The following is a 17,500-nucleotide window of genomic DNA, read 5'->3' as shown; positions in this document are numbered from 1 at the left end:
TAGGAGGAAAATACGTGATTAAAAATCTAATTATATGGCAGGCCTTTCATTTTATGGTAATCAATACACAACAATAGAGGAAAACTCAGATAGAAATGTTGGAAGAAGGGGTTCGGGAGATGGTTCAACAGTTTAGAGCAATCGTTGCTCTTCCAGAGGTCCTGAGTTTAGTTCCCAGCACCCACATGATGGCTCGCAGCCATCTGTAACTCTAGTACCAGGAAGTTTGATGCCCTCTTCTCACTTACATAAGCATTGGGTGCACACAGTACACATACATACATGCAAGCAAAAGGTTCATGTATATAAAATAAAAGAAATAAGTCTGAAACCTTTTTTTAATATTGGAAGGAGTCTACAGCCATACCATTCTGACCATGCCTGGTCTTGTGTGCTCTCAGAACCAAGCAGAATCAGACCTTGTTTGAACTTGTCTGGGAGAAATATTAGAAAATAAGTAAAGGATCATGGAAAAAATAAGGTATTAAAAACTCTTTCTCTCTCCATACTTTTTAGCACACCTATAAATGGGTAGTGACATAGTAAAGCAAAGTTAAGCACATTCCTCAGAGCTCCTTTTTTAGTTGTTTTCCTCATTCCGGCTGTAAAACTGATAGAAAATGCTTAGAGGAGGAAAGCCTTATTTTGGCTCGCAGTTTGAGAGAGGACAGTTTACTGTGGTCCGGGAGGCTTGGCGGCAGGAGTTCGAGGCAGCTTGTTCACATGTGAATGGGTCAGGAAACAGGGAGTGGACCTCTGGAGCTCAGTGTACCTTTTTATTCAGTTCAGGACTCAGCCATACCAGAGTGAGTCTTCCCTGCTCAGACATGGCAAGAGTTGTATCTTCTAGAGATTCCAAATCCATCGAATTCACCGTAAGGATTAACTATCCCAGTGCCCCAGCTAACAAGAGTCAGAGGACCCATTGGGGTTCGTGACTCCAACCTCAAGATCCCACTGTGCTTTCCCGAACACTGAGACTTTGTGAAATGCCCATAAGCGTGTAGACCTCTCCTTTTATGGGAACTTGATAGGGAAAAAGCACAGGAATGCATTCTCTTTAGGTGTTTCACATAGACTGCACCGCAGATATAGAACCCAACCATATTAGGGACAAAGTACTTTGAGAATGGGCTTTTCAAAGGGATTGGGGAGAGAAAACAGCCTTACTGATCTTTTCCCCTAGGAAAATGTTTCTTTCTTCTGGGTCTCTGTTGTTGCAATACAGTCTATGGGGAAGCACAGACTGGTTACAGGAAATAGTTCTCTATTCTGGGTCTCTTTGTTGTTACAATACGGTCAAAAGGAGAGCACACGCTGGTTCTAGGAAATACGCCTTTCTTCTAGGTCTCTTTATTGTTGGAATAAAGTCGATGGGAGAGCACACATGGGTTATGAGAAATATTTGAGCCCCAGATTTTTTATTTATAAATTCAGAGACAAAGATACCATAGGGCATAGGAAGATAGAAGGGAACATCACAGAAGAACGTTACACCGGATGCCGGGTCACAGATGAACGGTATGGCTACAGAATAACCACTTGTGTGAGAGAAGGACCCACCCTGGAAGAAACACATGGAGACTACCCATTGTGCCAGGCTCTACTGAGTGAAGGCTCACACAGCCGGAAGAAGAGCAGAAAGAATGGTACACACCTATAAACTCAGTTCTCAAGAAACTAAGGAGGAGGACTGAAAGCTTGAGGCTAGCCTGGGCTACATAAGAAAACTCTTGTCTCAAAAGACAAAGAAACAAAAAGGAAAGGAAAGAAAGAGCTGGGGCGAGAACAGAAAAGAGAAATAGAGAAAAAGAAAAGCCAAGACGCTGTTAACCATAGTGTTAGGAAACCAGGTGAGCCAGCATATAATCAGAGTGACCCTCAGGAGTCCGATGTGACTGTCCGTGAATTGTGGCAGCACACCATTAGAAAGATGAGACACAGGTAACTGTGTAGGCTTGGAAGGCTGGTACACACCTGTATCCCCGTACTAGGGAAGCAGAGAGACGGGAAGATTGAGAGTTGGAAGCCATCTTGGACTACGTTGCGAGCGTTGGGCAAGCCTGGGTTATATAATGAGACCCTGCCTCAAACAAATAGACAAATAAATTTAACCTACAGATGTGCACTGGTGGAACTCAATGGATAATGCCTTAAAATGGAAGAAAATTAGACAAGACTTAGAGGAAATCATATTACTTGGAGATGAAAAGACAATTGTTCAAAACATCATAATAATAAAGGGCAGAGTGATTGAAAATGATTCTCTCTCCAAATGAGAAGATATGAGCAGGGAGCTATTGTGGTTCCGTAAGAATTGCACACTTGGTTTTGCCAAAAAGATGAAAGCAAAGTAGCGTTTCTGCCATAACGAAATGAGTATTTGCCTGTGAGGCGTAGGCATCTACTCGAGGAAAATCATTCACGTCCCATGGCCTGTGCCAAAAGGGAGGAGAAAGGATGGAATTATACCAAGCAAAATAATCCAGACACTCCAAGACAAAAAAACCCATGTTCTCAGACCCATGTGGGAGCTAAAAATACTGATGGCCAAGAAGGAGATAACTGAATGGTGGTGACTAGAACCTAGGGAGAGTTGGGGATGGAGAGGGAGTCATGGTATAATAGGAACTGACATGTACGAGGAACAAACAGTAAGGTTTAGTGTTCTGTAAGACAGTACAGTAACCATATATTACCACAACCTGTTATATAATTCATTAAGAACCAAGAGGGAGCTTGAAGTTACACACACACACACGCACGCACGCACGCGCACGCACGCACGCACACGCACACGCACACACACACATGCACACCATTGCTGTGTATAAGTAGATAGAAATGCTAACCATTCTGATCCAATCATGACATAATACTGAGTTCCCATACTGTGCCCTGTAACTGTGCTATGTCCTCTAAAAAAGAAAAATATATGAGAGAGAGAATAGTAAAGAAAAGGTGAAGGGGGAGTTTTAAATAAGAAAAGTTATGACCCATAAAGATGGGTTTCCCATTATAATTAACCTCAAGAGGTATTTCAAAATTTCATGCCCAAGGAATTAAGATCAGTTTCAAGTATGGACAAAGTGGTGTGTGTTTGAAGACCAGCCTGGTCTACGTGAGGAAGCCCAGGCTAACCAAGCCTACATATTGAGGCTCTGTTTTGTTTGGTTTTGTTTTAAGAAAATAACATTTCCCTCAAATACAGTTTCTTAAAACGAATCTTCAGGAGGATGAAAAGACAGCTCAATGGTTAAGAGCACTGGCTGCTCTTCCAGAGGACTTGAGTTCGATTCGCAGCACTCCCATGGCAACTCACAATTGTCTGTGACTCCAGTCCTAGGGGGTCCAAACACCTTTTCTAACCTCTGTGAGCATCAGGCATGAACATGGTACATATACATACATGCAGGCAAAACATCCATAAATAGTAATTTAATTTTAAAAAAACTTTAAAAGTGTGAAATGTCAGAACATGACCACCTTTTTCTCTGGCACGCCACCTCTGGTCTGATATGCTATAGGCAGTAGGGACTCACCTATAGGTGTCACATAGAGAGTCCCTTCTATTTGGACAGGGTGGTTAGAATCTTGGAGAGCCATGTTTGAGCTATACCGTCTGACCCAGACTCTTGAGCCTTTGTAAATCTGGCCTCCTATTCCACCTGTTCCACCTCTGATTCTCAGACTATCTGTCACAGCTAACTTGCCCCCTCACCCTCTTCCACTGGCCTCCTGTTCAAACTCTTCTGTCTATCTGTCTCCCTTGCTCAGACCCATTCCTCAACAGACCCTCGTGTTCCCATCTGCTGTGGCAGCTCTGTGCCTCTCCTCAGCCTCCTCCTTCCGTTCCCAGCTCCTGTCAAAAGCTGGCTAAGTGCGTTTTGAAATGCCAAGGCAAATGGGCTGGAATGTGGAGAATCTCTGACTGTGCTTAGTCTTGAAAGTCTGCACAGCAGCTGAGGTCAAATGTAGAAAGACCGAGAAAGTTTGAGTAGAATACATGGCTACCTCAGATCCCATCGGTCACCCTGGGCAAGCTAATGCAGACCCAGGTGTCTCCTTTCTTTTGTTTGCTCTTAAGTGTCTCTTACAGGGTGCTCTTAAATTTTAAACCTAGAGGTATCCATCTAGTCTCCTCGTGACCTGTTTTGGTCTTGTTAGGGGCTGTGTCAAGACTTGCTGATTTTACATGAAGTGGCATCTGAGTGGCTTTTAGACCACATTCCACAGCAATCTGCCTCTCCCCGAAGTTGAGAGGCTGAGTCCTGCTGTCTTTCAATGTGTGTGACACTCACTATTAGATAGCTTGAGATTTGGAACCAGTTGAGGAGCCTGATTAAGCCAGAGGCTGGAAAGGCAGTCCCAAGTGTGAAATTTAACAGGCTCTCTCAAAACAGCTTGCCCTGGTGGGGGGCAGGGTGGGGGGGAGCCAGAGGTGGTTTGGGAAGCTGGCTAAAAAGGCAGATGCATTTCCCTGCTATTGGAGACTAGGTCCCTGGCGGTAATGTTTGGCAAGTTGACTAACAGGGAACCAAGATAACTGAACAGATTGGCAGCTATTAAAAGATTGGAGGGTCTTTCACCATTTCTCGAATGGCCCTCGCCCACCTAAGAGATACCCAGTTCCCCTGCGAGATTATGTAAAGGATTCAATGAAATCCCTCCTTCTTTCCTCCCTACCCCCTTCAACTGCAACGGAATCAGAAGCTCTGATGTGAAGAGGAAAAGAATAGCTGAGTAACTTCTAATTTTGCAGCCTCTTGGGATTAGATGCTGGATTCAGCTGTGCAGAGAGAGAGAGAGAGAGAGAGAGAGAGAGAGAGAGAGAGAGAGAGAGAGTACTGTTCCATATTTTGAGGGAGCTGCCGCTGGCAGCTTCCAGAGCGATGGGTTTCCAAAATAGACCACGAGCTCTGCGTCCGTCTCTGATGACTGATATTTGGATGCTAAAGAACAAAGCCAGGCACGTGGTTAGACGTGGTCAACCTTGCGTTTGAAAACAGTGGTGACCGGTTATAATCGTGTTTCAGCTGAAAAAATCAGAGGTGCACATTCTCCTGGCTTTCGGGGGGGAAATCTGAAATATTCCCACATCCCAGAGTGACACAAGCTCACCCCTGCTCCTGGGTAGCTGTGTCTGTGATTCAGAAGCAGACCCCCTTCTTTGCTCAGAATGATGCTTGGAAAGTTCCTGAGAGTGGAGGAAACCAAAGGCCTTGGCTAAAGCAGGCATGTTTTATTCTCTTTGGGGTAGCAGACTGATTTTCACCAAAGGCAGTCGTAAGCATCCAGAGATACAGCTCACAGATAGTACTAAGCTAACTGGATTCATTTCACAGAGGACTGTGTAAAGTCCAGGCCTAGTCATGTGACCTACACAGGTGGTTAAATATGTGTTTACCTTGTTTGTTTGTTTTCCGGAGCTGAGGACCGAACCTAGGGCCTTGTACTTGCTAGGTAAGCATTCTCCCGTGGAGCTAAATCCCCAACCCCTAAATATGCGTTTAAAACCAGAAAATGATGGGCGTATGAGCCCTCCTTCATCCCCAGTGCCTCGGTTAGCTTCTATCTTTCCTGAACAGTGGAAAACATAAGACCCAGCCTCCAAAACCCAGCCCAGCCTGTACTAACACTCGCCTGAAAGTAATCTACAGCCTCCACAGGAAAATGGCCACCTTTGATATTTTAAATGAAAACCTCCACGATTCAGAATCGTTAGAACATAAGATAATGTCACAACAGAAACACTGAAACAAACTGATAATAATTGATACCCAGAGGTGATGATGTCCCCCTGCCTGCTGAACTGAAGCTCACAATTTCATACAATTAGACAAACAAGGATTATCAATGGGTTTAGAGCTGGGTAATGGGTAATCAGGCTTTAACACAGTGATTAGAACTCGTTAAAATGAGTCCCCACCACTTAGCCTCACAAGCCCTCTTGTGATATTAATTTGGGGTTATGTGTTTGTGACTTTTAGGTAAGTGCTATACAAAAATGGCATCAGGCAGCCACATTGGATTAACGGGAACTATTCCCAAAAGCTGAGAATAATGGAAACCGGGTGATGTTTGCATCTAAGGTTTTATGCTATATTTTTTAAAAAGTCACTCCAGGCATGGTATGATAAAGGCACACGCCTTTAACCCCAGCACTGAGGAGGCAGAGGCAGGGGGATCTCTGTGAGTTTGAAGTCTGCCTTCTCTCCATGGTGAGTTCCAAAACAGCCAGGGCTACCTAGAGAGCTCTTCACTCAACAACCAACCAAACAAACAAACAAAAACAGGAACAAACGTTGAACGGAGAATCTTTCAAGCATTTTCATGGCGGGAGGTGATGGAATCTGTTCTTGGGTGATATTTACCTTCTCGCCTACCATTCAGTGGGATGACGTCAGTTCGCTGCTCCTCAGGGACGCTCACGTAATCTCTGTGTCTGTGTCTTTCTAGAATGGCAGACATGCTGGGACTGATGCAGAGGCTGGAATTCGCCGTCAGCCGGCTGGAGCGGCTGTCCTCAGGGTTACACGAACCTCCCGGAGGCTGTGGGGAAGTTAACAGCCTCAGTAGAGGTAGGGTCATTACTAGTCTTCCCGTGGTTCGCTTTGTGGGCCTTCAACACTCGTTTTTTTTTTTCTTTCCCAAAATCTGACTCCCACTTCCTTCAAACCCCTTCTCCTTCCTTTGTGTATGATCACAACGTTAACCAGAGGCAAGCAGCCCTCGGGAAAGAAGATGAAGGGATACGTTTTCTTTCTCCCACAAACACTTTCGGACTTTGTGAGCCGGCTTTAGAAGCAAATCTTAGAAGTTTCGAGCCAGAGTCCACAAAAGCGATCAACACCTGTGCCTCTGAAGAATACAGTGCACAACCAAAGAAGAGGTGTTTATGTTCATGTGTAACTGTATCATTGAAGGAAATATCAAAGATAGGATGTGTATGCTTGATTAGAAGGCACTGGCAGGCATTGGGTACTGTGGGTTGTCACTGTAAGGTCACCGCATCTGGCCATTGCAACTGTGAAGCTTGTCCCAGGTTGATCCAATGATGGAGCAAGGCCATGGCCAGAGCATGTAATCTGACCTCTGACCTTCCCAACTAATAGGCCTCTGGGCGGGTACCAGTGCCAAAGGTGGAACCCAGAGTGCCTTGGATAAAAGAGCTTTGGGGTTGGGGAGATGGCTCGGTGGGTAAACGTGCTTGCCACACAAACCTGACCATCTGAGTTTGATCCCCAGAACCCACACCAAGGTGGAGAGAGAGAATCGACTTCACAGAGTCGTCCTCGGATTGCCGTATATACTGTTGTATAGGTGTCCCCCACACACATTATCCACACATGCATACATATATTTTTAAAAGCTTTTTTTTTCAAATATAGGATCAGAAATAAAAAGTTAAGAGTTTTCTTTAAGGCAGGAGTGCTGTGTGCGCACTTTAATCCCAACACTCAGAAGGTAGACACAGAGATCAGGAGTTCAAGGCCAGCTTCCACTACAGATCTTAGTTTGGATTTGTTTGTTTATTCATTTTTTTGGTTTTGTTGTTGTTGTTGTTGTTGTTGTTGTTGTTGTTGTTGTTTTCTGGAAACAGACACCATAACCAAGACAACTCTTATAAAGGAAAACATTTCCATGGGACTGGCTTACATTTTCAGAGGTTTAGTCCATTGTCATCATGGCAGGAAGCAAGGAACATCAAAGTAGCTGAGCAGACCTAGTGCTGGAGGAGCCAAGACTTCTTCTACTTCTTGATCCGAAGGCAGTCAGAAGGAGACCAGATTCCATGCTGGGTAGAGCTTGAGCATAGGAGTCCTCAAAGCCCACCTACACAGTAATACACTTCCACCAACAAGGCCACACCTCCTCTAATAAGACTACACCTCCTAATAGTGTCACTTCCCCTGGCCAAGCATTCAAACACACGAATCTATGGGCCTGGGGGGGGGGGGGGAGATACCTAATCAAACAGCCACAATATCTAATTCGAGGTCAGCCTGGGTTATGTGAGACTCTGTCAAGTTAAAAAAAACAACAACAACAACAACAAAAGAAAAGAAAAGAAAACACAAATAAAAGCCAACAGTAAATAGCAGGGAATCCATATGGCACTTTAAGCTATTTTAAACTACCTACGATAGAACTTTCAAAGCGGAAATTCCAAATTTCCCAACTATTGCATGAGCCGTGCTGCATGGTGCATAATTGCCTTAAAACTCTGTTCATTGCTCATCTAAAATTAAAATTTAACATGGTAATCTGTATTGGATATGCAGGTCTATTCCTGACCTGTGTCACTCGCACAGCTCCTCTGACCTGTTTTATATGCTGCCAGGCTACAGGGAGCTGGGAATAGCCTCGGGCAAGAGGACACTTCAACACCTCTTTCTCCAGGGAAGACATGTGTTGCTGTTCCTAGAATGTTGGGTGTTTGGGGACCTGTGTGTCCTATTACATGCCACAGAGCAGAAAATACTGTGTGAACTCGAAATGTGCTGGCTCCGCCTTCCCCCGAACATGCTAAAAACAAAAGTGGCCTGGGTGGACTGGAAGGAGGGGGATTCCTTGAAGAGAACCCGGGATGGGCCAGAGTCTCCAATAAGAGGCCTGTAAGTACAGAAAATGAAGTTAAATTCCAAGAGATAGTGGGTATCTAATGCAGAGGGAAAGCCAATAATTTAAACTTCACACATTCAAAAAGGTAGCAAACAAAACCAAGTGTTTTCTTTACGAGAGAGAGAGAGAGAGAGAGAGAGAGAGAGAGAGAGAGAGAGAGAGAGGGAAAGATGGCTCCATGGGTAAAGAGCTTCCCACGCAAGCAGAGGGACTGGGTTTGGTTCCCCAGAACCCGTTTAGAAGACAAGCCCATGATCCCCGCACTGTACACAGAGGCAGGGAATCTCTGAGCTTTGGTTTCAGCAAGAGATCCTGCCCAACACATAAGGTGGACAGTGACCAGGGAAGACACCTCCCGTCAGACTCATCCCTCTAAATGCAAAAGCACATGCCTGTGCACCCACAGATGAGCAAGCCTGTACACAATGTGCACACATGAGACATGTACGCATACAAACAAGAGAGAAAGAAGAAATGTCCTGAAGTGGGAGGGGGAGGCTAAATAAAATTAGAGGACACAAAATTAAAGTATTTGCTATTCAAACAAATGTTTTCTAATTGTTTCCAGTCCCTTACGAAAGCAAAGGTCTCCTGGGGAAATTAGCTGCCAATTTATTTTACTGGAAGTGGGGTTGTTAGCAAGTAGGGTACCTGGGGAGACACCTGGATGGGGTCCCATTCTTAAAACACTTAATGTCTGAAGAAATGCCGTTTCCTCTTGTTAGTCAGTTTTCATGATTCTAAATCCCAAAGCAGCTTCTTAGCCAGATATAGTAGTGCTCATCCATAATCCCAGCACCACGGGGACTGAGACAGGAGCTAGGTGTGAAATACTTACTAATTGATCAATTGAGTTTTCCCCCTAAATATAGACACTATATAGTATATGATATACATACAAACATATGTATTACTATATACTACATTATTATATTGTGTGCTATATTAAATAAAGCTATTTCTTTTATACTTTGAAGGCAATTTTGAGAAAGAACACAGACCATTACAAATCCGTATCATCCACAGATCAAGAAGAACCTCTCTCTAAGTTTTGAGTTTGCGTTCCTGTTTCGCTTTGTTTTCCTGTCTTGTTTTCCTGATAGTCGGGCAAGTTCAGCTCCACAGCGGAAGAAATCCTGCAGCCCTGCCCCAGTGATGACCATGGTCCTGGGTGCAGGAGACCTCAGATGAATTATACACAGTCCCGCTCCTCCTACATTACTGCTCAGAGCTAAGGACGCTTTGATTAAGAGGCGCTCAAAGGATACAGTCTAGGGGAGGAGCAGATCATTAAAGGCCGCCTGGGGGAGGTGTGAACAGAGTCGGGGATGAAAGGGAACCGGAAAAATATTCTCTTTCATCATTTTGCCTTTCGCTAGGCAGCAGCTTCCAGGACGTTTCTGAAATCTTTTTTCCACTTTAAATGCTCGGCAGAAACCTCTCACGCCTTCCTCAAGCGACAAACAGGTCTTTCTGTTTCCAAGTGGGCGTGCACAGAATCTCAGGGCTTGTGACCTGTTATATCATGGACGGTGAAACCCCACATAGCTGGTGCAGAATAACTCACTCCCCTTCAATGGGCTGCTAAGGTGTTTGGCTTGAAGTGTGGGGAGCTGGCAGTCACTGCCCCCAACACACTCCAACCCCTCCTTGGGGCTGTAGAAATGGACAATTGGAATAAAAAGAGAGGGAAGTCGTCTTAGTTTCCTGAGCAGGGATGATGTATTTGAAGAAAGAAAGGGGCTTTGGTTTGAGTTTTTAGAAACTGCAAAGATAAATTTCTTAGTATTAGGGGAGGAAAGCCAAGGTTTTAGGTTTGGGGTATTTTGTTGCTATCTGTCTGTCTGTCTGTTTGTAGTTAATTAAAATGCAGATTAGGGAACAGAGCACGCTAGTTGGACCACTGCCTCTTAAGCTCGCACAGCGCAGTGGCTGCTGGTCAATCTCTGTAGAGATCAATTCATAATGACACTCATTCTCTCTGTCCTCTCCCTCCGAAATAGAGGAGGAAGAAAATAGGTTTGCCCTGCCGCCCCTCTTGCTCAGAGCTCACTGTCCTTTGAATTCCTGGGGACTCCAGGCAACTCTATAGGTGGGTGTCCTACCTAGAAGAGCTAGAGAGGAAGAAGCAGTGACTTTGAGGAGCCTGGGTCAGTTCCCTTTGAGATCTGCCTGTTGTTTGGTCTGTAATCTCCTGCCCTGTCTGCACTTCCCGCTCTCCCTCATCTGTACCTGTGGGACGGGGCCTGCTTCCCTGCCCGGCTTCCCTCCTGGGCTTGCAGATGCTTTCTTGTTACTTTTCTCTTTGATGTAGCAAAATGCCTGATAAAAACCAATTTAGGGATGGGAAGGGCTTAGGGGGAGGTCCTAGTTTGAGACACACAGATGGTTAAGCCAGGAAGTCTTACTGGCAGAGTGCAGGAGGCAGTGCGTCACTGGAAGCCACAGTCAGGACACAGAGAGAGGTAAATGCTGGCACTCAGCTTTCTGTCCCCTCATTCAGCCCAGGACTTCTGCTTGTGGGCTGCTGCCTGCCCTCATTCCTCCTAGGTTAAGCCTCTCTGGAACTCCCTTACTAAAACCCTGACTTACCTCCCCTAATACTAAGAAATTTATCTTTGCAGTTTCTAAAAACTCAAACCGAAGCCCCTATGAGACACATACACAGAGTGTCCTGCAAAACTGTCAGGGTAGAGGATGGGGTAGATGATGTCGATCAAAGTCTTTACTGAGGAGGGAGGAGGCTGGGCAAAGGGGATTTTTCTGGAACCATAGTCAATATGGGGTGCTCAAAGGAATGACTGAATAATTGAAGGGCAACAGTGATGCTATTCAACCTCCACGTGACCTGTGGCAAGCCAGCCCCAGCTTTCCACAAAACCACCAGGGAGTAACCAAGCCATTCTCTTTCCACAGGCATAGTAGCACCATCCGTGGAAGCCTTTGACAAACTGATAAACAGTATGGTGGCCGAGTTCTTAAAAAACAGCCGAGTCCTTGCTGGCGACGTAGAGACTCACGTGAGTACTTCTTGCCCCTCGGGCAACCCCAACGGCATGATGTCTAGTCCGTTTATTTCTCCCTTCATTTAAACACTTACTATCTGCCCTACAAGCGTCTACTGATTCAAGCACCAGAAGGTACCAGAAATTCAGAGATGAGTGAGACAAGAGTCCTGCCCTGCCCCGCCCCTGACTCGGAATTTTACCTTTATCTTTGGGAAATTAAAGACATACATAACTATATAACCAACTGAGGTATTATTATAGGTATTACCAAAAAATAAGGAAACGGACAATGAGGTAGAAAGTTCTAGAATCAGGGCTGTTGGTATAGGAGCCGTATCTCAGGAGTTTTTTGAGCAGAAATCTTTGTAATGGGTTGGCCTGGTGCTATTTGTATTTTAATTCTAATAATGGTTCCTCAAGACCTGGTTGACCCAGAGATGAGAGAGTCCGCCCTTAGACGTTATCTGCCCTTGCCCCCAACTTATTTCTGATTGGTGACTAAAGATGCTGACAGCCAATAGCTGGGCAGAAGCGACATAGGCGGGGTTTAGGGTTCCTGGTTTGGGGTGGAGGAGAACCAAGAGGGGGAGAAGAAAGGAATGGAGGAAAAGCCACCATGAGTTGGTTGAGTCATGCAAACGTGCCCCTGAGGACTGGCCAATTGGAGTTAAGAGTACCCCAGATGAAACCTAGTAAGTAATAACTCGGGGTTATCGATAGAGAAGTAGATTCTGACCACGTAGCTCTCATGCTGTTTAAGGCTTAGTGTAAATAATGAAAGTTGTTTTATCGGAGAACTGAACGATCAAGGCAGGGTAGAAACTAAGGATCGGAATTAAAATTTTCCACAACAGATTTTAGGGGAGAGAGGAAGCCATGAGGGTGGTTATGGAGCAGAGCCATCTGGACAGAGGACAGGGTTAGAGCAAAGGCCCAGAGGATGCTGGGACAAGTGGTTCTCAGCAGAGCAAAAGGCCACTGGGGAGGTGAGTTAGGGAGGGAGGCACCTTGGAACGGGAGCTGGATTGGATGAGCTAGTCACTGCAGAGGACTTGATGTATGCTAGGTTGTCAGGAGGGCACTGAACAGAGGGATTAGGGTCAATCCCCTTCACTCTAAAAAAGTCAACAGAGTTGACTATGGCACCAGGCCCCGTTCTTCCTCAGCGTCAGACTGAGACTATCATCGAACACCGGTTAGGATGCAGGTATCATCTGAAAAACCCCGAAAATAGAGAGTGTGGGCTTGGGTGTGGTGTTCTGTCGGTGGGCATGTAAAAAGGTGCATCCATTAGAGAAAGTGGTTTGGCAGCTACTGGAACCCTGGAAACAGTGTAGACATAAGATCTCGCCACCAAGCCCACACCCAAAAGCAATGAGGACGGACTTTCAAAGTGGTATTTGTACCCCCGAATTCGGAAGAGCGTTGAGTCTCAGCAGCCCAGGGGTAGAAGCAATTGGATCGTCTATGGAGACAAAGGCGCTGAGGAAATGTGTCGTCTGACATTGTGCTAAGGAAAACAAATCCGACACAGAAAAGGGTGCATTTGGGTGAGTTCTCCTAGGTGAAGCCGTAGTTCTATGATAGCAAAGCCCATAAACCTCACGGCAGCATGAGTGTAAAAGCGCTGAATCGTATACTTAAAGCTGGCTCAGATGGAAATGTGGTTTTGCTGGTGTATTATTGTGTGTGTGTGTGTGTGTGTGTGTGTGTGTGTGTGTGTGTGTGTGTGTGTGTAGGAGTCAACCCCAGATGTCTTTCTTGAGGTGAAATTCACCATGTGTGTGAAACAGGATCCCTCATCGGGGCCTGATACTCACTGAGCAGCCTAGGATGGACGTCCAGCAAGTAAGGCCCAGAGGCCATCTTGTCTCCACCTCCCCAGCACTGGGATTACGGCTGGCTTTTTACATAGGTGCCAGGGACCAAACTCGCCCTCGGTGAGGCCAATCCTTTCCTGACTGAGCGATCTCCACGGCCCCTTTTCTTCCTATGTTTTTACATCATCATGAAAAGTATGTGTCTCGCCGTGACATTTCTATGCCTCTGCGTCACTAGACTGTGTTCTACTTTGTCCCTCTTCCCTGATGTCCTCCTCTGTGAGCCCTGTCTCTGGCTGACTCCCTTCCTCTGACTGTCCCTACTTTTTTCTTTTGTGTCTCAAATATTCCATTGCCCTCCCTTCTCAGTCCTGATAACTCTTCCATTCCCTCATGAATCCCATTCTAGATTCATGACCTACAGACAGACAGACACCCTCACATATACACACAAAGACAGACAGACAGACAGACAGACAGACAAAGAGATGCAAATTTTCTTATGTCTTATCTTCTCATGACTTCTTTTCAGTTACAGCCTGGGGTGGGGGGAAGTATTGAATCTTGGGATTTCTGGATGGGAATAAATCTTTAAGGATGTGCACTCTGGTCTGCTAGCTACAGACAGAGTTATACCCGGCAGTTAGTCATTACTTACATCCATTTAGTGAAAAGGCGAGTCAGGCCAATTAGAAACGTAAGGATAAGCGCAGCATCCGGCTGCCTATCTGGACAGAAGGCCAACTCCGCTGTCCTAGAGCTGACTCTGTCCATCAGGACAATCCTGGGAAAGACACTGCCGGACATAGGTTTACAGGAAATCTGATGCTTGAATGAAGTTGTTGGAGGTTAGGAAAAAATATGGGAAAGGATCCCGTCTTTGCTTCGTCTCTGTAGATAGCATAGTCAACACCCACACCTGACAGTGGTCTTGCAAAGGGATCTGGCTGCCTCGATCCTAGTGGATCCAAAACTGTAATTAAATAAGTGGTCAACCAATCCCGTCATGGTGTGCTTGTCTGCCCAAGATGTCCTCCACTGTTATTCAATACTTCTCTTGGAAGAGCTCACTGACCCTTTTAGTTCTGGTTGTCTTTGTCTCTGAAAGTTCACACATACAGCAAACTGGCGTTGGATTTCTCATATTTACCATACACAGTCTACCTGAAAGCTGAGTGCACAAAGGAGTGGTACCCCAGTGTGAAGAAGAAGTTTTTGTACAATGCTGTCACAGTGATTCAAGAGTCATAACCATCAGTGGATGTTGACTGTGTTTCTAGGGTAGGACGGTTCATCAGAACTCTGGCTACTAACATCTCACAAAACCCTAGATAGAAGCTAGACCTGGAGAACAGCAAGGTTTAGAAATAAGTACCCAAGCTTACGTTTTCTTTTCAAAAATGTACACCCTTGTGCAGAGCGAGCCTTCTATTTGCACGGTAAAGAGTTTCTTTACATTCCTTCTAGAATAAAGGGAGGTATAGGTATATTGGGATTTAAATAAAATGCTTTTCCCTCCTCACCCATCAGCTTACTCTAATAAAAATATGTTCTCGATAATGAATATGGAGTGCTTTACGGGGTGCTGTGCTTATTTTAAAGAGAAAGGAACTGAGACAGGACAAAAGAGGGAGTTGTGTGGATGGGCTGGAGAGGAGACGGGGAGTCCAGGGGGAAAAGAAAGAAAAAGAGGAAGGGAGAGAGCAAGAGAGAGAGAGAGAAAAGAAAGGAGCAGGGAAAGAAGAGAAAATATAGGGAAAGAGAGAAGCCAAGAACAACAAAAGAGAGAAAACACAGGCCCTGACTAACACAAAGAAAAGCTCGGGCAGTCAGAGCCCATCTGCCTGTTGCTTTAATAAAGTGAACAAGCCATTTAGGTCTGTGCCCTCCCAGAGCCCTGTGTCATGGGAGTTAAGCCTGCAGCTGCCACCTCTGTCGCAAGCCAAAAAGGGGTGGGGAGGGAGGAAGAGAGAAGGGCGTTGAACTTTGTTCCAAGAACACACCTGTTGCCTAGAAAAAGAAACGCCCGCATACCTGATTGTACAGTACGGAAATCTGAGACGGATACACCACATGCATCCTGTTCAGCCCCCAGCCCCCAGCTTAACAGCTAGTTCACAGATATTAAGAACAAATGGGCACGGGCAGACCATGATTTAACTTCTGTGTCCTTGTGCTGGCTGCTGGGCAGGCTGTAATTTACTGGACACTCAATAGTCTATTGACAGAATAGACCACAAAAGCGGGGAAGGGGGAGGATTAATGTTGACAATTAGGACACTCTGCCGAACTCAAGAACAGAACAGGTTTAGAAGAGATTAGATCTGGCTTAGCTTCCTTGTAGATGACAGAAACCAGAGGGCTTATTTAAGTTATTCTCCAACCCAGGAATGAACAATGATGCAGCCTGTGCCTCCTTTAAGAAGAATAAACAATGCATAATTTTGCAATAGATCTTTAGGGTAAACATGGTTGTCACCCTGAAAGGGAAGGGCTTTCTATAAACAGAGCCCATATATCATCAAGAAGGTCTTAGAAGCCGTGGCCATTAGCAGTAGACTGGTGTGGTGCCTGTTGTGTTGTTTTTTCTGAATGAAAAGCTGGACATGGTAGTGTTTGTCCAGCCAGTGCATAAACTTGATTTTCTGCCCATCACCGTATAAATAAACCCCATGTGGTTACACATGCCTACAATCAGTCCCTAGCACTTTGGAGGTAGAGGCCAGAGGCTCTACACATGGGGGGCAGAGGTGGGTGCTTGAGGCCAGCATGGGCTACAGGAGACTTTGTCTCAAGAAATAAACCAACTCCCAGATCGATGACGTCATTACCCCCAGTTTATGGAACTAGTCACAGGCTGGTTGCTGAGTGACTTGATGGTTGAAAAGCAGCTGCCAACAGCAGCTGGAAATCCCGAGTCCTTCCTGGACGTTTCACTGGGGCATGGAATGTTCCTTTCCTTTCCTTGGTTAAAGTGGATTTCAAAGAAAGGGTGTCTCATGGAACAAGAGAATCAACAATTTAAACAAAAAGACAGTGAACTTAGAGCTAAGCACAATGCACACACACGATGTGGACACACTGAGCCAAGTCCCTGTCTTCGCTGACCTCGTAACAGATGAGCCTTTTTAGGCAGTTAACAGACACCCTCATTTGCTGGTTGTCGGGGATGGTTTTGAGACAGAGTGCCATGTGACCCAGGCTGGCCTCAGATTTGCTTTGTAGTTGATCCTGACCTTGAACGCCTGTCCGTCCCACCTCCAACTCCCAAGTGCTGCTGGGATTACAGGTACATACCCACAAGGCCTCACTTTTGATGTCTCTGGGGACTACATACAGCACATGCTGGGAATCCCAGCTTTAATTCAACTCTACAGTGGTCAGCTCACCTCAAGCCACGCTAAATGGTGGCAGAGTGGCCTCCCTCACCCTCTCCTTCAGCCCCAGGTTGGCCTTCCACCTAACTTCCGGTTTTCCCCGTTTTCCTGCGGTTGTTGTAACTCATTGAAAAAGCGTGCCTTTAGTAAGGCAGTCACCACACACAGAGTAGTATTTTAGCAATCATGAATCAATTTGTCCAAAAGACAAAATATCGAAACACGATCTGGTCACTGACTCTGGGGCTCCCACATCTGTGAGCCCAGCCTCTGTCCTTACTGTTGCTAATGCCCTAACTTTCAGATAAGAAAACATTCCAGTATTATCCCTTCCTTCCTGTGGTCCGTCTCTTTTCCTTTCTCTCTCCCGCTCCTCCTTTGCCCTCCCTCCCTCCATCTCTTTTTATTGTTATTTTTACTTTCCCTCCCTCTTTTCCATCCTTCCTGTCTCCTTTGTTCTATGAGTTTCTTTTCTTTCTCCCTCCCCCTTTCCTTTTTCCTTCTGCATCCTACGTCTCTCTCTCCCTCTTCTTCTTTCTCTCACTCTTCCTTTTTCTCCCTCTCCCTCTTCCCCTCCCTTTCTCTCTTCTTCTTCCCCTCTTCTCTCCCCATCTCCCTCTCCCTCACCCTCCCTCCCTCACCCCTCTCTCTGTCCCTCTGCCCCCCCTTC

At 45.7% G+C, this 17,500-nt stretch overlaps 1 protein-coding gene across 4 annotated transcripts in view; it reads left to right on the top strand.

Moving 5' to 3' along the window:
- Cap2 (cyclase associated actin cytoskeleton regulatory protein 2) overlaps nucleotides 1-17,500 on the top strand; it is a 149,220-nt gene that overhangs the window by 19,681 nt on the left and 112,039 nt on the right. For all 4 annotated transcript variants that reach the window (XM_006253754.4, XM_006253753.5, XM_039095302.2 and 1 more), the window contains 2 exon segments: nucleotides 6,460-6,581; nucleotides 11,542-11,645. In XM_006253754.4, coding sequence (XP_006253816.1) covers nucleotides 6,461-6,581; nucleotides 11,542-11,645 — 225 coding nt within the window. In that variant the 5' untranslated portion in view covers nucleotide 6,460.

This window comes from Rattus norvegicus, chromosome 17 (genome assembly GCF_036323735.1).
Source record: "Rattus norvegicus strain BN/NHsdMcwi chromosome 17, GRCr8, whole genome shotgun sequence".
Classification (NCBI taxonomy): Eukaryota; Metazoa; Chordata; class Mammalia; order Rodentia; family Muridae; genus Rattus; species Rattus norvegicus.
This window is presented reverse-complemented; position numbering and strand designations above follow the sequence as displayed.